This window comes from Spermophilus citellus, assembly GCF_964194105.1.
Source record: "Spermophilus citellus genome assembly, chromosome: 6".
Taxonomy (NCBI): domain Eukaryota; kingdom Metazoa; phylum Chordata; class Mammalia; order Rodentia; family Sciuridae; genus Spermophilus; species Spermophilus citellus.
In genome coordinates this window covers 16879404-16899488 of record NC_138187.1, presented here as the reverse complement: position 1 = coordinate 16899488, position 20085 = coordinate 16879404, and the positions used below count along the sequence as shown (strand labels likewise).

The 20085-nt window shown below is 51.7% G+C and overlaps 1 protein-coding gene across 1 annotated transcript; it reads left to right on the top strand.

The window, feature by feature from the left end:
* Positions 1 to 2281: 2281 nt before the first annotated feature.
* On the top strand, positions 2282 to 19651 carry ERN2 (endoplasmic reticulum to nucleus signaling 2; the record flags this gene model as incomplete). Its single annotated transcript, XM_081300066.1, is given in 23 exon segments — positions 2282 to 2377; positions 4533 to 4638; positions 4992 to 5025; positions 5233 to 5305; positions 6332 to 6404; positions 6522 to 6629; positions 6931 to 7032; positions 7803 to 8067; positions 9660 to 9738; positions 9812 to 9959; positions 10071 to 10192; positions 10877 to 11032; positions 11281 to 11440; positions 16430 to 16514; positions 16701 to 16890; positions 16964 to 17063; positions 17153 to 17352; positions 18381 to 18528; positions 18614 to 18741; positions 19093 to 19216; positions 19290 to 19357; positions 19440 to 19626; positions 19629 to 19651. Coding segments are annotated over 23 exon segments (2775 nt in total).
* Positions 19652 to 20085: the final 434 nt, after the last annotated feature.

Below are 20085 nucleotides of genomic sequence, written 5' to 3'. Positions count from 1 at the left end.
CCATCTCTCTACTTCTATTTCTAACTTGCTCCATTTTAGGTTGCTATAGCAGAATATCCCAGACTAGATAAATTACAGACCAGAGAAGTTTATTTGGCTCACAGTTCTGGAGGCCAGGTAGCCCAAGAGTCTGGGTGCCAGCTCTGGCCAGGCTCTTCTTGCTATGTCCTCCAGAGGCAGGATGCATCATGTGGCGAGGGAGAAGGCGTGCACCAGCTCGGGTCTCTTCCTCATCTTATAAAGCCACTGATCCCTCCTTGGGGGTCTTCAGGACCTCATCTCATTCCAGTGACCTCCCAAGTGCCCCCTGTCCAAATACCCTCCGCGTGTGAATCTGGAGATTCAGTTTCTAACACATTAACTTGGGGATCCCCTCCCCCTTCAAGCCACTCTGGAAACATCCACCCACCTCTGGATCGTGCCAGTCCGTGGGAACCCCCCTGATACCCCTTCTCTGCCCACACTTCTCTGGGGCCTTGCTACGTTACCAGGCTCTGCCCAGGAAGCAAGGCCCAGACGCCTGTAGCTCTTGGATCCCCAAGCCAGCCTGGGGCTGGTTCCTGGGGCCAGGAAGCTGCCCATGTGTCTCAGGGACCTGCAGCCTCCGCTTGAGTGGGAAAAAGGCTGGAGGGAAAAGGAAGCTCAAGAGGGGGAAGGTGTTCGTATTTTAACACAGGGTCTCGCCAGGCCTGTAGGGACAGGGAGAAGACACCAGAGGAAACCCGTTAACATAGGTACTGTGCTTTCCAGGACAGGGAGCCATGATGATTTGGTTTTCTTTTCTGATTTTACAAAGTTTCTGGAAGACATAGTATTTTAATCATCACACACACAGCATATTCCAGTTCACTCATAGATCACATGAGGCAGATTGGCTGGGTGAGAAATGACCACGGACCCACGCCATGCGCCTTCCAAAACAAATGCACAGTGTAGACAACATAAAGCACAAGGAAGAGGTCATGCACACTTCAGGAGCTCGGGTTGGTTTCTAATGGGGCAAGAAACCACTTTTGTTAGGAAGTTAGGACTGCTATGAGGATGTGGGAGAATATTGGAACAGCTCGGCATGAGGGCACAAAGAAGTCAACCAAAGCCTTCGTGGTGTATGTTATTTATCTGATTTTTTTTTTCTAATGTTCACACATGTACATATATATGGGGTATAGTGGGACATTTCCATGCACGTACACCGTGTGAACTGATCAAACCCAAATAATTAGGCTTTCCATTTTCTGATCATTTCTTACTGGTTTTCCTTTGAGCTAGTCCCTTCTAGATCGTCACAAAATATATGTTATGTTGAGTTCTAGTCACCCAACTATGCTGGGATGGTTTAGATGTCAGGTGTCCCCCAAAAGCTCATGTGGGAGACAAAGAAAGAAAGTTTAGAAGTGAAGTGATTGGGTTACGAGAGCCTTAGCCTCATCAGTGGATTAATCCCCTGATGTGGATTAACTGGGTGGTAGTTGTAGGCAGGAGGGGTGTGACTGGAGGGGGTGGTTCATCGGCGGCATGCCTTTGATGCCTTTGGCATTTATTTTGACCATGGTGAGGAGAGAAAATCAATCTCTCTCTCTCTCTCCTTCCTGGTGCCATGTCCAGTTGCTCCCCCCCCCCCTCCACCATGATGTTCTGTCTCACCTTGGGCCCAGGACAATGGGGCTGGCTGTCTGTGGACTGAGACGTCTAACACCAGGAGTCCCCAGATAAACTTTTCTTCCTCTAATTGTTCTCCCCAGACCTTTTCATCACAGTAGCAAAAAAAACAAAACTAGCACACGTGCCACAGAACCATGATGTATGTATGCTAAGCCAGGTTTGCAGGTCTTGAGGTACTGGCGGTTTCCATGGTTACACGGGATGGAAGTGGGATCAGAGGGTGTCTTCCCTTTGGTCTGAAAAAGTAGAGCCTGAGACGGGATTTCTCCTTCTGGTGATGGGTGGGGAAGAGCTTTCTAGAAAGGAAGTGAAGGGTGCAGCAGGGGACACACCGAAAGAAAGGGTCTCGCTGAGGGCCTCTGGTGCACAAAGTGCACCACAGAGTGCCCCCTTGTCACTCCGTCATGGAGGGGCACCAGGCGGCTCCAGTCAGCCACGGGCGATTCCGTGTGAGTGTCCTGGGAAGGGCAGAGGCCCGCGACTGCAGGTGGAGGTGGTGGCCTCTGCGTGACCAGCAGTCCCAGCCCAGGGCGGAGTCTCCTCCGGGGAGGGCGGGAACCACACGGTCCCCAGAAGGCCCGGAGGGATCCGGCCAAGTGTGCGGCTGCCTTTTGGCGCTATGGGGACCGTCGCCCCGGGGTCCGGGTCGCCGCTGTGGCCCGGGCTCGGGCTCCTGCTCCAGCTCGCAGCGCTGCTGGGGACGCTCGGGCCACAGGTGAGAGCCGGGCGACGAGGCAGAGCCTCTAGAGTCTGCGGGGAGCCGGGGACGGGGGCGAGGGCGGGCGAGGGGACAGCGGGGCAATGGGGCCCCTTCCCTTCCTCTCCGGCCCGGGTCACCTCCAGTAGGTCCCTGGGGAAGTGCCACTTGCGTCTGGAGCTGGGGAGGTGGCCAGCGTGGAAACGCACAGGGAGGCGCAGCGCCCGCCTCTTCTCCACGAAGGGCAGGGAGCAGGGTCCATCTGGAGAAGGGGACAGTCTGGCAGTAGAGCCAGGTCCCTTAAAACTTCGAGGGAGCCTGGCCTCCTTTAAAGATGTGACCAACTTAAGGATCCCCTGCTGAGACATGCACCTCTGCGTTTTTCAATACCAGGTGCTTGGCAATGCACACCCCCCCCACCCCACCCCCAACACCTTATCCAAGACGGGACACCAGGTTCAGAACCTCTGAGAAAAGTGAGCTCAAGGTGGTAGGGATCTGGTCCAGCCCAGCCAGGAGCAGAGACATCCAATCTTGGGGGAGCGCAGTCAGGACACAGAAGATGCCCAACCTAGAACCCAACTGCCCAGCCTGGAGCCCACGCCCCCAGCACTAAAGGAAGGGCCTTGGCCTGAGCTACTCCCCAGCCTCCTTTCCAGCTCTGCATCCATCCGCGGATGTCAAGTAAAAATGAGAGCCCGGTGGGGCCAGAGCTGGTGTTTCCAGAAAAAAAAAATGAGAAATGAGAACAATTAGAAAATCTGATTTTTTTAAAAAAAGTGAAATCTGCCAAATGTTACGAAAATTGGTAATAAAAACCAAAATTTTGAACATGAATGGTCAAACGAAATTCGTTGGGGACAGTGTGTAGCATCTTCTCTAAGCCATCCTCACTTCTGCCATGTTGCAGATGGAAGAACTGAGGACCAGAAAAGAGAGGGGCTTGAGCTGGGTGTGGTGGCCCTAAGCAACTCAGTGAGGCCCTGTCTCTAAATAAAATACAAAATAGGGCTGGGTGCCCCTGGGTTCAATCCCAGGTACAAAAAAAAGTCAGAGGGGGGTGGGTCTCGGAGAAAGTTGCCCAACTCTGCACCAGATACCTAGGCTCAGACCCCAAGCTGAGGGTCCTGAAGCAGGATGTGGCCTTTGCAGGGGTGTGGCTGGGCCACCCGGATGTTAGAATGCCTGCTGTGAGCTCAGCCTCACCCTGTTTGCTCAGGGAGGGGCTACAGCAGGTGAGTTAACCCAGCAGGGGCTAGGTCCAGGCCTCCCTCCCCACAGCTACCCCCCAGCTGTGGTTTGGGGGCCTGTTGGAGTCTGGCACCCAAAGCAGCTGGGCCAGTTTGGGGGGAGGGTGTGGGGCAGAAAGGGTCATTCTAAAAGAGGCAGACATTGTGCCAAAGAGAAAGAGACCAAGCTTAGAGTCCGAGTTGGTAGTTCAAGACCAAGTTGCACCTTTGATTATCTGTGTGTCTTTAGGGCAGTAACCTAACTTTCCTGAGTTTCCTACTCCCTGATCTGTGCAATGGGGAGACTCAGAGATGCAATCTCATAGGGAGGCTGGAAGGATCAGGGAAGTCCTTTTATTAAAAATTGCAGTGTTGGGGGTGGAGTTGTGGCTCCGTGGTAGAATGCTCATCTGGCATGCGTGAGGCCCTGGGTTTGATCCTCAGCACCGCATATTAATTAATTAATCAAAAAGATCCACTGACAACTAAAACATTTAAAAAAAAAAAAAAAAAAAAACCTTAGGGCTGGGGTTGTGGCTCAGCAGTAGAGTGCTCACCTAGCATGTGCAAGGCCCTGGGTTCAATTCTCAGCATCACATAAAAATAAATAAATAAAATAAAGGTATTGTGTATAACTACAACTAAAAATAAATATTAAAAAAAAAAAAAAACACTTGCAGTGTTTTTTGAAAAGCCAGAAGGAACGGAAGCGGGGAGGAAGTGGGAATTTAAATACAGTGGGGGCCAACTCCCCTGGAGCCCCCAGCTCCACTGTAGCCTCCCCACAGGGTCAAAGCAATGACCGGTGCAGACAGAAGCTCCCCTGATCATCCTCCCTCTCTGTCCCACCTCTGGGAGAAGAGGGGTCACAGTCCCCCCTGCCTGGGGCAGGAGCAAGGGTAGCCCAGGCCTCTCAAAGGAGCTGACGCTGTTCCCCACCACAGGCCCAGACCCTGAAGCCAGAGAGCCTCCTGCTTGTGTCCACCTTGGATGGAAGTCTCCACGCGCTCAGCAAGCAGACAGGGGACCTGAAGTGGACGCTGAAGAATGGTGTGCCAGGGGCTGCCCAGGGCTGCCATTGCTCTCTCCTTGGGTCCCTAGTTTGATGGTGGGCATGGTAGGGAGTCACTTGGGCATAGAGAGTCAGCACGTGGGTGCCAAGTTCCCACCAAGCCAGTGTCTGCAGGCAGCTTCCCACTTCCCAGCTGGGTAGCCGTGGGAAGTCCACTTCACCTCTTGGAACCTCGATGTCCTCACCTGTAAAATGGGGCCAATGAGCCCACCTCACAGAGTTCTTGGGAGGAGACCTGGCATTCCTGTCGAACGCTGGGCTCGGTAAGCACAAGGTGTGCTTCTCAACTAGAGTCTAGAGGGGGCTCATGCTGCGTGTCCTGTCCCTGCAGATCCCATCATCCAAGGACCAATGTATGTCACAGAGTAAGTAAACATGAGGAGGAGCCGGGAGATGGAGATGGGAGGGTTGTTTTTAGGGGGTGCGTGTGAGAAAGGAGGGAAGAGAATTGGGTCTGGATATGATATAGGGGAAGATCTTGGGGCTCCTGCTGAGAATTTGGAGGGAATGGGGACCTTCATAAAATCAGGGCCTTGAACTCAAGCTTCTCCATGTTCTTCTCTGTCCCACAGAACAGCTTTTCTCTCAGACCCTGCTGATGGCAGCCTGTACATCCTGGGGACCCAGAGACAACAGGGATTAATGGTGGGTTTCCTACAGTACTCTGGGATGGCGAGGGCCCTGATGCCGTCAGCTGGTGCACTGAAGGGGACTGGGTTAGCATGGTCAGAATCCGGGTGTCTCACCGGGGATATAAGTCAGGCTCTGAGCATCAGGGGAAGGCTGTCTGCTGTAGGGAGCGTGGCTCTCATTGTGTCAGCAGAGCAGGCTGAGGACATTGAGGGGGCTTCTCAGGACTCTGGTGGATCTAAGGATAAACTTATGTGTCAATTAGCTTTTGCTAAATAACCAATTGCCTCAAAACCAAACAACTCGAAATTTAGTGGGATGATATTTAGGCTGGGCTCGGTTGGGTGGTTCTTCTGCTGGTCTGGATCAAACTTGCTCCTGCACCTGTGGTCTGCTGTTGGTCAGCTGGATATGGCTCTGTTTCTGAAAGTTGACAGTTGTTTGGCTGGTAACAGGTATACATACCCTGATCTTACCCTGTCCCCATTATCCAAACCTAACAAGGATCAAGAGCACATGGAATCCACTCACATAATCCAGACAAGTTCAACTCCAGGGCAGAGGAGGGTGGTGGGTGGATCTCTACTCATAGCCACATTGGGCAGGGTCCCCCCTCAGTTCCCCAACCTCTCTGAGTCTCTCATGGCTGTTGACAGTTTTGAAAGTCTCCAAGTGTTTTTGAGGAGGGCATCAGGCAGGGATCAGGTGTAACCTGGGGCATCTTGACACTGGGTATGGGAAGATCTGCAGGTCCTTGAGAAGTTGTGTAGCAAAGTGGTTATGTACTACCTCAGAAGACTGTCTAGCTGGGTATAAAATCTGGCTCTGCCACTCAATGGCTGTGTGACGTTAGTCAAATTATTTGGCATCTCTGAGCTCCAGTTTTCTGGGAAGCATAAATAATAATAACAATGATGCCTCATGAAAATGTGATTATGGGGTCAACCTCAGAAGGGTATCCAGCACAGCTGACTGCTGTGTGTGTGTGTGTGTGTGTGTGTGTGTGTTTCCAATTCTTCCTGGACATTTTCTCTATCCTAGAAACTGCCATTCACCATCCCAGAGCTGGTCCATGCCTCTCCCTGCCGCAGCTCCGACGGGGTCTTCTACACAGGTGAGCTCCTCTCCAGTCTTTGGCATCCAGGTCCAGCCAGCGGGAATGGGAACCTGAGCTGTGACGGGCCAGCCTGACACAGAGGCACAGTGTTTCCCACGCCATCCCCCTCTGCAGGACGGAAGCAGGATGCCTGGTTCATAGTGAATCCTGAGTCAGGGGAGACTCAGATGACACTGACCACAGACAGTCTCTCAACCCCCCACCTCTACATCGGCCGAACACGTGAGTCAGGCCCCAGCTGCTCCCCAAGCTTGAGGCAGCACCCTTCATTCTCTGTCCAGGCCTGGCAGTTGCTATCCAAGTTGAGACCAGGCAGATTGGTTAGTCATCAACAAACATTTAACTCAATGCTGGCGGATACAGAAATGAACTGATAGCTTCGTGCTCTGTCATTGGGTTATTCACCAGGCCTACAGGAGGGTGCCCAGGAAGTCCCTTCGCCACAAAATGAACAGCCTTCAGGATGGGGTGAGGGAAGTATCACATGGGCACTCCTGGTAATCTTGCTTTGGGGGATCTCCAGAGTACACGGTTACCATGCATGACCCAAGGGCCCCGGCCCTGCGCTGGAACACCACCTACTGCCGCTACTCAGCAGCCCCCATGGATGGATCACCTGGGAAATGTGAGTGCCACCTTTCCCCAGCCCCGTCTTGGAGTAAGGTCCCCAGGGAACCTTGAATGGCATCCATAACCAAGTCCCACCCATATTCTGACCCACAGACCCCCTCATGTGCTGAGTGACATACCCCTGGTAGATGACTCCAAGGGACCCCCTTAACACCCAGACTTCACCCTCATATCTCTGAGCAAGGTCTCACCATCCCAACTCTTCCATAACCCAAATGACTTCCAGCTTCTAAGTGGTCACTTAGAAACCCACGCACCCTGAGCACTCCCCACTTGCCCTAATTGAACCCTACATGATGAGTGACCCTGGCAGATATCCCCCCAGAGAAACCCAGCCACCCCCTGGATAGTATGCCAGGCCTTCCCAACTGCCCAAGGACCTCACAGGTGCCCCTAAATAGCCCCTCAAATATTGACTATATCCTTCTGCATGAGACTCCGATACTCCCAGGGCCCTTAACTCTTCCATATTCTAAGTGACTCCAAGTGACCTGAATATCTGGGCCACAATGATGACCCATCCTAAGTGAGCATCAGTCAATCGCTGACTACCCTACATCCGAAGGTTCCTCTCAGATGACCCAGTTTGACTCACGCACATCTGAGTCACCTTTGGATGATCCCATGGACTCTAACCTTCCTATGTCCTGGAAACCCTCCACGTAATCTCACCTGACCCCCACACACCTGAACACCCCTCCACCCTGGATGCTCTCGGATGCATCCACCAGGGCTCTCACCTCTCCCGGCCATCTTTCTTGGCAGACATGAGCTACCTCACATCCTGTGGGATGGGCCTGCTGCTGACTGTGGACCCAGGAAGTGGGACGGTGCTGTGGACCCAGGACTTGGGTGTGCCTGTGATGGGCATCTACACCTGGCATCAGGATGGCCTGCACCAGCTACCCCACCTCACCCTGGCTCGGGACACCCTGCATTTCCTCGCCATCCGCTGGGGCCACATCCGGCTGCCTGCTTCAGGCCCCCAGCATACGGCCACACACTTCTCTGTCTTGGACACCCAGCTTCAGTAGGTATCCACTCCTGGGGGCCAGAAAGGGAGCTTCATGATGTTCAACCATGACCACCAACAGCACCAAAAAAGGTGTCAAAACACTGTGCTCCCAAGTACCTCCAGGGCCCCCTGGATAGCCCCACTGTTCAGCCACTAATAGGGTAAAATCTGGCCTACAAGGGAGCCTCCAGGCCACAGCCCCTCTGATTGCTAGATTCTGTGCCTGATTATTAAATACTTTAAAAATCACCTTCCCTCATAACACTTAATACTTTGGTATCTCCATCCCGCAGTATCAGGAGACAGACTGGGAAAGTCTGGGATTATCCATTTATTCATTTTGTTCCACAAAACTTAACTAAGCATTTACTATGTGCCAGTCACTTGCTAGGCTCTGGGAGTACAACAATAACAGCCACTGCTCCTGCCTACAGGAATCTCGGAGTCCTAGCATGGTGTGAGAAAGGATGAGATGAGAGAAGTACAGGGTAGGGTGGGAATGTATAAGAAAGATACCCAAATTGAGACTGGGAGCAGGGGCAGTCATGGAAAGCTTCTTAAAGAAGGGACATGTAAGTTGAAGTCTAAAAGGTATATAGGAAATGGGAGATAGAAAGCACGTCATCCAGGGAACAGAAAAAATTAAATAAGGCTGGAGCATATATCCAACAGGAAGTGAAGTCTGAAGTTCTAAGTTAACTGGGATCTTGTAAAGGGCTTGAACATTTTTCCCCAAGGCTAAGGAGAAATCACTGGAGGACCCCTGAAACCCCCATATGAGGAAGCGATTTGATCATATTTTCATTGTGGGAAGCTCCTTCTAGTCGCAATGTGAAGAGTGATTCAAGGAAGAAATGGACACTGAGAGGGTATGCTTTAGTTCAGGCAAAGGATGATACTTTGGACGAGAGTGAAAAACGAGAGATGGAAATAAGATATAAGACACGACGAGGTGATGATAGTAAGAATGATTAGGAAGCTGGGTGGCTGTGAACACGGAAAGGGCCAAGGGTCACACTTGTGTTTCTAGAAGCATGTGGGTGCTATCATTTTCAGGAGTAGGGAGCACTAGAGGAGGAAGCCCGGAAAGAACAGAAGCAGGGGAAGAGTCAGGTGATGTGTTCAGATCTAGAAAATTGAGATTTTTTAAAGGGGGGTCTGGGATAGACAGAAATTTATAAATCGTGACTACAACGTTTGTATCCATTTTGCTGCCCAACGACTCAAAACATAGCACTTAAAAACCGCATTTATTAGTTCTCAAGCATCTGTGGGTCATCTGGGTGGTTCTTCTGGCCTGCAGTCAGCTGGTGACTTGACAGAGCCAACAATCTAGCATGGTCCCCACTCACCTCTCTCCATATGGCCTACAAGGTATCAAACAGCATAGTTCTTTGCTACTTCACCAGGTCTTCCTCAATGGTCATCTCAGAGTCCCCAAGAACAATACCAGGGAGGAAGCCCCAGTACACAAGCATTTTACAAGTCCCTTCTAGGGACACTGACTCACACAAGTCACATGACCAATATGGAAAGATCCTCTATGTGGGTATCTGAAGCCACACACCACTGTGACCCATTGTTCTCTTTTTTCTCTCCCCCCTTAGGATGACACTGTACGTAGGAAAAGAAGAAGCTGGCTTTTATGTCTCCAAAGCCTTGGTCCACACAGGAGTGGCCCTCGTGGTGAGAAGGGGTCTGGAAAAAGGGAGGTAGCAGGAGAGGGGCCTCCTTCATGGCTGTCCATCTTCTCCCATAGCCTCGTGGACTGACCCTGGCCCCCATGGATGGCCCAACCACAGATGAGGTGACACTCCAAGTCTCAGGGGAGCGGGAGGGCTCACCCAGCACTGCTGTCAGATACCCCTCAGGCAGTGTGGCCCTCCCGAGCCAATGGCTGCTCATTGGTAAGGTCCCTGGGCTCAAATTTGGAATAAAGGGTCTGTGAGCCCAGATACTTTAGAAGTTAGAAGGCTGAGATCACCTTCAGCCCTCTGATTTGTGTCCCTGCCCCTTAGGACACCATGAGCCACCCCCAGTCCTGCACACCACCATGCTGAGGGTCCATCCCACCTCAGGGAGTGGGACTGCTGCCACAAGACCCCCGGAGAGTACCCACACTTCAACTGTCTTCTCAGAGGTCAGTGCTAGAAGGGCAGAGGGCAGTAGATACATGGACAGCCCTTGGACCTTTCCTTCGGGCTTCTAGGAGTAACCTGATGGAGGATTAGGTGACCTCAGAGTTTCTGAGAAGACAAACATTTTGTGGTTGTCACTGTCAGAACTGTTAGAAGTATCAAAAAGATATTGGGTTCCTAAACAGTGAAACATGGTTTGCTGTCTTTTCTTTTTCTTCAGCACAAATATTGTAAAATATTCATCAAGTGAGAATTTTAAAACAGAAAAACTATAAAAAAATTTTTTTTGCCTTCCTGGGAGCAGGTTAGATAAGAAGTACCAGTAAGTAGTTCAAGGTCAGGAGGAAGAGCCGTGACTTGGAGTACTAATTCTCAAATCTGGTCGCTCATCAGAATCACCCAGGAATCCATTCCAGACACACCAAATGCAGAGTCTCTGGAGGTTAACGTCTGTATTTTTAATGACGCCCCACGAGTACCTGTATTTTTAGTGACATGCAAGGAGATGCTGGTTTGGCAAACCACACTCCTGGGCACCATGTTGTTTCAGCACCACGGAGAGCTCCATGGTTCCCACCATAACAGACCACTCACTGCCCCTTCAGCTAAGCCCTGCCCTGGACTGGGGAAGGGTTGGGGGTTCCACTGTGAGGGAGTACCAAGATTGAAAACTGCTTCGTTCCCAGCTCCTGAGCCCAAGTCGAGAGGAACCTTGGGACGCAGAGCTACATCCTGAAGAGAAAACTCCAGACTCTTATCCAGGGCTGGGATCCCAAGACCTGCTGGCAGCGAGTCTCACAGGTGTCCTCCTGGGAGGCTGGATTCTTTTCCTGATGAGGCAGGTAAGCCCATGGCTCTGACCTCAGGTGCATCATAGTGTCTTTCCAGAGAGAACTCTACTCCTCTCAGACCACTGAGCCACCCTCTCCCTCACCCCTTTCCAACTCTGCGCTCTGCCTTCCCCCCAGCAGTTCCCAGTCCCCTGCTCCTGTGCTGTGTGGGTTCATGGTCCAGGTGGAGGCCAGCTTAGGTGTGGGCCCTCACTGGGCAGGCCTGGCTGGGCCAAGCTCCCTGAACCTTCATGCATTAGCAGCAGCAGTTGGCAGAGAAGCAGCAGAAGACTCCCCCAGCACCTGAAGGCCCTGCCATCTCACAGGATGCTCAGGCCCAGCTCCCAGGGGCCACCCTGCAATGCCAGAAGAGTCTTCAAAGTCCCTCAGAGCAAGCCCATCCACCCTGCGATCCTGAAGGTGAGCTGGAGTGAACAAGATGGGCCAGAATCGGGGCAGAAAAGGGAGGGGCACACTTAATTTCAAAGTGAATTTCATAGAAGCCATGATAGTGGGATGGGTCCACCTAAATAAGATAATAAGAGGGTGCTTTGAGGGCATTGTGTTGTTGAGCACCCAAGGGTCTTCTTTATACTTATTATTAATTTCAAAGAACTCTGGATGTAGATAGAACTGAATGTAGATCACACTCTATTCTCTGTTAACATTGACCAGTTGCTTGACCTCTGTGAATTTCAGTTTTTTTCATTTTGTTAAGAAGGACTGAAAACACCTGTCTCATAGTAACCTTTCCCAATGAGGTAATATCATTATTATTTAAATCAGGCCTAGGTGATGTTATTAATATAAAATAATATCACATTTTATAATGGTAATGGTAAGCTATCTAAGTAAAATTTTATTTTATTATTTTTTTTTTGATACTGGGGATTGAACCCAAGCATATTTAATCACTGAGCCACATCCCCAAATCTATTTTATGTTTTATTTAGAGACAGAATCTTGCTGAGTCACTTAGGGCCTTGCTAAGTTGCTGAGGCTGGCTTTGAACTTTCGATCCTCCCTTCCTCAGCCTCCCAAGCTGCTGGGATTGCAGGGGTGCACCACCACACCTGGCACCATTTTATCTTTTTAAACATTCCTCTCATCTTTTCTCAATTTAAGCCTATTGACAGTCCCTTTCAAAGATTCTGTGGTATCTGGGGATGCTTCCGGGGGCTCAGCACGTCTGTGCTTCTCCTGCTCCTCTGGCTCTGGGCGGAGCTGGTGCTGTTGGTGAACCAGCCCTGGCCCCTCCTGGTCCTGCTCCCCCAACTTCCCCATGCAGCAGCTCCACCTGCTCTCAACTCAGGCTGAAGTCCACCCTGCAGTTGACTGTAGCTGCACCACAATCCCAGTGCTCCCCTTCCTCAGGCCTCTGCTGAGAGGAAAACACTCCCCTTCCTTGGGATCAGTGATTATCTTTTGGGATAGAACCTTGGGTCCAACACAGACAAAGCATATACTGTAGGACTGAGCTACACCACAGCCCAGGCCAGCTCTTCCCAAGTGTCCCACAGCCAAGTTGCCTAAGCCCTGAAGTATTGTAATTCTTGTCATTTTAGAGATTAAAAGTGGGTCCAGGGACTAATCACCCTATTGCACCCCAAAACCCTCATCTCCGTTTGGAGATGACTTTAGAGTGGAGTGCAGACAATCCAGACTCCATCTTTTCCCGGGTGGTTTTCGTCAAAGGGTGCTGCAAACCCTCCTTGCCATTTTCCTTCCGTTACCCCTCACACCCCAACTCACCAGGCTCCAGTCATTGAGGTGGTAGAAATTCTTTCCCCAGAAGTCTCCCCAATTTCCATCTAAGTCACTAGATTTCAGTAATCCTCTAGAGAAGTAACAAGGAAGAAGGAAAAGAATCTCAGAACTTGAGTCTCAGGTCTGACTCAGCCAAGACAGCCTTGTTATATAAAATACCAAAAATTATTTATGCACTCTAGGGAAAGAGTCAGGGTGATATCGATGTTTTGGGACAAGCGCCCAAGAAAAATCAAAGAGATTAGCCTAGATAGAGCCTGGTAATTTTGTTATTAAACTCAGTAGAAAAAAATAACTCTATATAATACTAGATTTCCTCTGTCATTTAAAGTCTTTATAGTTCTTTCACTTCTTTGTTTAAAATGTGAATAAGCTTGTTATTTGGCATTTTCATGCACTCTAGACAAAACCCAGAGAGAAAAGGCGATGATTATGTAGTGTGGAAAACGCTGTGGTGGTGGGATCATATAAGGAAGGAGTTTCGGGAATTCAGAGAAGGGGCACAAAATCCAGACTTGGGAAACAGGAAATAACCTAGATTCGAAGCCCAAACTGGGAGCCCAAGAAGGGGGAACTGCAAGTGAGCCCCAAAGAGTGGGACACAAACTAAAATTCAAAGATTACATTCTGCAAGTGAAAGTAAGGTTGCAGATTCATGCTCATGGACCAAGTGGATAGAGTAAAGCAGCCACCAAGGAGACAATAAGGAATGGCGGGGACTGTGGCAGTCTGGGAACAGCTGCCCTGCTAGTTTATAGCAGGGATTATGCTGGTCTAGCTTACTCCTACGACCCTTGGCAGAGAGCAGGGCTCACTGAATGTTTGTTGGATCAAGACCGACTCTGGGCACTGGAGATTCAAAAACAGCACCTCTCATAAATAGGTATGAAATGAACGTTTGCTAAGCCACTGTGAGGAAAAGGCGGAGTTACTGTTAGTCTGAGATTTGCCCATTTAGGCAAAACCCAGATAGAACTACTTCGGAGTCCACAGTATCAGAATCTCAGTTAGACCTGGGAGAGTCAAAATATGGCTCATGGAGAAAAGCTCTTGAGAACCCACTCTTCAAACATAGCCTCCACCCCAGCACTCGGGGCAGCCTATTTTATTCTTAGGACACAAATGTCAAGCTCAGGAACTCTGATCTTGGAAATCTCAGCCCTCCTATCTCAGTAGGAGAGAGGGACATTTCTTATGAGTGTTTCTATGGCCAACAAAATCACTTAACACAAATGCATGTACCCGTGCATACTTGGGTGTCCTTCAGAACTGCCAATCATGTCATACATCCAACAGCAAGTGGACATTATCAAGCCTGAACCAGAGTGAGCCTGTTTCTAGCATTTCCTGTGTACAGGCACTGTTCTAAACACTTTGCATGTATGAACTCACATTAACAACATTCCTGTGCTGTAGGTACTGTTATGATGCCTCTTCTATGGAAGAAGGCAGAAAAGCTTAATGACACTCTGCATCTCACCTCCAGGCTCATAGAGCTACTAAGTGGCAGCTCAGGAGTTCAAAGACAGGTAAGCTGTCTCCAGCCTGTGCTCTTAATGGGCTGCTGTGGGATCCTGCCCTGTCTGAACACTGGCAAACACCTATGAAAGGATGTGACTATCTCTAAAGGTTCCCAGCCTATGTCAAAGCAGCAGCAAAATATAGTGTGTGCTCAGGACTTCCAAGAGATAATTCTGACTGTGCCATGTCTCCTGTCATGACAACTTTTGAATGCTTTATAACTTACCTCTTGCATGTGTTGCCTTTCTACTATGATGCTGCAGAAGGCTGATAAATACCTGAATTCAAGGTCCTCAAGGCCTTAAGGCTGGACTCTGTCTAGTACTGAGGGTGCCATTGAACATCAGTCTAGCAAGCACTGAGCCAACATTTATCCTACACCATGGGCATCAAGAACAGGAAAAGCAGGCATACAATAGAATGAAAACCCAGAGGAACCAAGTGCATGGTATGAAGACAGGGCTGGTGGGATGACCCTCACCTAGAGTCAGATGACCAGCGCTTGTTCCAACAGGTTTTCAGGCGATTCTGTCCCTGATTTCTGAGCTGCCACAGACAGTACAGGTGATGTGCTTTCTGCAAAGCCCTGAATGCATTCATTCAAGTTGGATGTCCAGGGAACACCAACTTAGGTTACTGCCTGCATATTGCAGAGAGGATGAGAGCGAATGTTTAGCAAGCAGTGCTAGAGCATGGCTTGGGGCTGGTTTTAGTCAGCTTTTTTGGGGCCATGACTTAAAGACCCAAACAGAAAAATTATAGAAGAGGAAAAGTTTACTTAAGGGCTCACAGTTTCAGAGATCTCAGTCCGTAGACAGCCAGATCCATTCCTAGGGGCTTGAGTTGAGGCTGAACATCATGGTGGAGTGTGTGGAGGATGGAAGCAGCTCTCATGATGATCAGAAAGCAGAGAGAGAGACTCTACTTGCCAGATACAAATATATACCCCAGCTGGATGCCATGGCGCACGCCTGTAATCCCAGCAGAGGTTGAAACAGGAGGATCACAAGTTCAAAGCCAGCCTCTGCAATTTAGTGAGGCGCTAAGCAATTCAGTGAGACCCCAACTCTAAATAAAACACAAAATAGGGCTGGGGATGTGGCTCAGTGGTTGAGTGCCCCTGAGTTCAATCCCCAATAAAAAAAAAATATATATATATATCCCAAAACCATGCCCCCCAGTGCCCTCCCTTCTCCAGTCACACCCCACCAGCCTTCAATTACCACTCAGTAAATCCCACCAGGTGATTAATTAACTGATTAAGGCTCCCCTAACCAGACATTTCTCCTCTGAACTTTCTTGTACTGTCTTCCATGTGAGCTTTTGGGAGACACCTCATATCCCAACCATAATAGGGCTTTTCTTTCTGGTTCCTAACCCTGATTTTAATTTGCTTTTCCACTTTTTCTAGAGCAGATTATAGAACCAGAAGTGAGTAGCATGTTCTCAGGGCCCCTGCTCTGCACAATTCAGGGGTGCCATATAGTTGGCTGTATGGAGAGCGCCCCTTACAAACCTACAGACCCTTGCTCCCCTGAGCCCACCTCATCCATCCTAATGGGAAACCAAGGCCTTCTGGGGGTCCCTTGCCACCTTAGAAGTAACTCTGGGGCCACAGAGGCTCCCAGTGCCCCGCTTCTTCCTTTCTGGCCAGTCTTTTCTGTAACTATGCTCACTCTCGTCATGCTGCCACTGCCAAGTTCACCTTCCTGTTTGAAGCCAGTCCAACCTCAATTAAAGGATTCAGTTACAACTGGTGGAGATGGGGCTAATGGCAGAGAAATTCAGGGGAAAAAAATAGGGCAGAAGATGCCAGAAAAGAGGCTAATTCAGCAAACATCTTCCTGCCCCCTCTTCCCATAGTCCTTCAGTCTTCACATTAATATGATGTAGGGTCGTTGACATTGCCCTGCTTTACAGATGAGAAAACCCAGGCAGAGAGGTCAATTAACTTGCTCAAGTACACAGGAAGAAAGAGCTCTTGGACCTGTTAATCTGACACCTGGGTGCTGGCTCTTACCCACCAGGCTGAGCGTGGAGGGGGAGGTCTAGACTGGACAGAGGGGGGCTGTGGGCAGCAAGCAGAGGCTCCCTGTGACACCGCCCTCCTCTGTTCCCTAGCCGAGCAGCTCACTGTAGTGGGAAAGATTTCCTTCAACCCCAAAGACGTGCTCGGACGCGGGGCAGGTGGGACATTCGTTTTCCGGTAAGTGGCAGGCAGGCAGGAGCCAGGCTACAGACATGGCACCGAGAGCCTTTGGCTGTTACCTCTGAGGGAACCATTCTTTCAAGACTCCCCAGGGTGGGGACAGGCTGACCCCTCTGCTCACAAGTTCCTACCCTTTCCTTTATCTGCTCTCTCGGAACCCCTGTCCCCTTACCCACCTCCCAGGGGACAGTTTGAGGGTCGGGCGGTGGCTGTCAAACGGCTACTCCGAGAATGCTTCAGTCTGGTTCGGCGGGAGGTCCAGCTGCTGCAGGAGTCCGACAGGCACCCCAATGTGCTCCGCTACTTCTGCACGGAGCGGAGCCCCCAGTTCCACTACCTTGCCCTGGAACTCTGCCAGGCCTCCTTGCAGGAGGTGAGCTGGGAGCTCAGGGAGGGCAGGGGGCCCTGGGCTGCATAGTGACACTTTGCTCTTCCATGTTGCTCAGTATGTAGAGAACCCTGACATTGGCCGCTGGGGCCTGGAGCCCACAATGGTACTCCAGCAGCTGACATCTGGCCTGGCGCACCTGCACTCCCTACACATAGGTAACCGCTGGCCCTGCCTCCTGTCCCCAACTTCCACCTGCTCTTCTCCTGCACCAGCCACCAGCTCCCTCTCCGTGCCACCCCTGTAGTGCACCGTGACCTGAAGCCGGGCAACATTCTCCTCACCGGGCCTGACGGCCAGGGTCAAGGAAGGGTGGTCCTCTCGGATTTCGGCCTCTGCAAGAAGCTGCCTGCCGGCCGCTGCAGCTTCAGCCTCCGCTCGGGCATCCCTGGCACCGAAGGCTGGATGGCACCCGAGCTCCTACAACTCCTGCCCCCAAACAGCCCTGTGAGTCTTCCCGCCTGCCCCAGGCCACAGGGCTCCCTGTGTCCCAGCTGCCTTCCAGAAGAGGCCCTACTCCACTTGCTGGGTGATCCACTCCTCTGCTGCTTGATCTGTGCAGAAGGGCTCTTCTTACTAGGCAGTAGTTCTCCAACAGGGAGATCTTGCTGCCCAGGGGATCTTAAGATAAAAACCAATCTTCACTGATTCACAATTACTGGGGAACTGATGTGGGAAGAAAACGCCCAGATCCCCGGTACCCAGTGGTTCTGATCTAATTAGCTGGGGTAGAGCGTCCTGGGTGTTGTAAGGTAGAGTTGGGTCCACAATCACTGATGTGGATGGAGGGTTCTGGGGAGCATCCGCTGATGTAGATAAAGCACAGAACAGCTTCTGACCCCATGGGCACTGGAGTTGGGGACCCCAGGGTTATAGATTTTGGAGTCACAGTGTGTGGGTGGAAGTTGAATTCATAGGTGTAGATAACACCAAAGGACAGTCACTAGAGAAATCACTCCCACTCCCCAAATCAGGAGAAAGCTCCAAGTGGTGGGCTGGAGATCCAAGGACCAATGCACTAATGCTGCAAGCCCAGAAAGTTTATTTTTTTAAATTACTGGCCACTATTTTGACATTAGGGGAAATCCCGCATAAAAATCTGGATTTGGGATTCTCTGGGGGGGGGGGGGAATCAGCTCTGCCATCCTAGCAGAGTCCCCTGGTGACAATTAGCGGGAGCCGGGGATCACCTGGCAGGGTCAGGGCCCATGCCAGGTCTCCAATCCTCACCGTCACCTACTGTAGCCTCTGTCGTGCTCCCTGTGCACTTGCAGGAAAGAGCAGGAAAACTCTGCAGGGTCACAGGTGCCGGGTGAAGAGCCAGGGGGGTCTTCAACAGAGCAGAGGGGAGGGGACCTAAAGCCAAGAGATGCAGCCCAGGACATGGCCAGGAGTTGTAGTCTGAACCAACCCCTGAGGGGATTTAGCCAGGGTGACACTTCCTCCTCCTCATTCCCGTCTCTCTGGCCCCCCAGACCACTGCTGTGGACATCTTCTCTACAGGCTGTGTGTTCTATTATGTGCTTTCTGGTGGCAGCCACCCCTTTGGGGACAGTCTTTACCGCCAGGCCAACATCCTCGCAGGAGCCACCTGTCTGACTCACCTGGAAGAAGAGGCCCACGGTGAGGGAGACCTAGGCCCAGCAGAGAGGGAGGAAGAGGGCACGAGGCTGGGTAGGCCTGAACCATCCTTCCTTCTGCCCCCCAGACAAGGTGGTGGCCCGGGACCTGGTGGAAGCCATGTTGAGCCCTGTGCCGCAGGCCCGCCCTTCCGCTCCACAGGTGCTGGCCCACCCCCTCTTCTGGAGCAGAGCCAAGCAGCTCCAGTTTTTCCAGGTCAGAGGGAAACCTTGGGAATGGCCCCCCAGAAGTCCTAAGGTTGGGTCCTGATCAACAAGGGAAGTTCCATCGTGCCCAGATATTCCATTCCATTGTGTGACCCTGACCAAGGGGACTGTGCCTCTGAACCCATTTGCTCCTCTATACAATGGATACATGGCACCTGCCTTCTGGGTAGGTGGTAAATCCCAGAGGCGAAGCCCAGCAAATCCAAGGTCCCCAAGAGACAATGGTCCTGACCACCCTAAACCAAGAGACTCTCTGCTTCACACTCCTACCATGTGACACACTCCTGGCCTTGGGGCGGCTGGCATTGGTCACAAGGCTCAGGAGCTCTGTGGGTCCTAGGACGTCAGTGACTGGCTGGAGAAGGAGTCTGGGCAAGGGGCCCTGGTGACGGCGCTGGAGGCGAGCAGCTACAAGGTGGTCCGGCACAACTGGCACAATCACATCTCCATGCCACTGCAGACAGGTAAGGCACACACCTGGGGTGGCCAAGGAGAACCCATGGGGGGCAACTCCAGAGCCCATTTCTCTGCCTACAGATCTGAGAAGGTTCCGGTCATATAAGGGGACATCAGTGCGAGACCTGCTGCGGGCCATGAGGAACAAGGTATGTTCTGGATCTAGGTGGGGCCTGGATCCTGGAAGGCCGGCCACAGCTGAGCCAGGGTCCCCTGCTCTATCACCCCCAGAAGCACCACTACAGGGAGCTGCCGGCCGAGGTGCAGCAAGCCCTGGGCCAGGTCCCTGACAGTTTTGTGCAGTACTTCACCCAGCGATTCCCTCGGCTGCTCCTCCATACCCACCGCACCATGAGGAGCTGCGCCTCGGAGAGCCTCTTCCTGCCCTACTACCCGCCAGCTGCAGAGGCCAGGGAGCCATGCCAGGAGCCACCGGGAGCTGAGCCAGCAGAGGGCGCAGAGACAGCCTCCACCCCAGCCCGCAAGGGAGTTGGGCCTGCAGCTGAGGCCGAGGGGGAGGCCCATCTCAGTCCCTGAGGAAACCGGGGGAGGCCTGGCAGCCTGGGTCTGCTGGAGCAGAGATCTTCCCTGAGCCCGGGCCCCTCAGGGAACACAGCCACAGTGAAGATTCACGTGTGTTTAATGCGTATAAAGCCGAGGAAGGGGCAGTCCCGATCCAATAGAAATTCTCTGTGCAATTCATCTGGTGGGCTGAGTGAGAGCAGGAGCCAGAACCCACACCCCAACATGTACAAAAATAACTTACACACCCCACCTGCAGGGCCACGGAGCTCCTGCCCAGCCCCCAGGGCTGGGGCACACTACAGAAACTGCCCACGGGAGCCAACCAGCGCAGGCCCAGAGCTGGTGGGGGTGA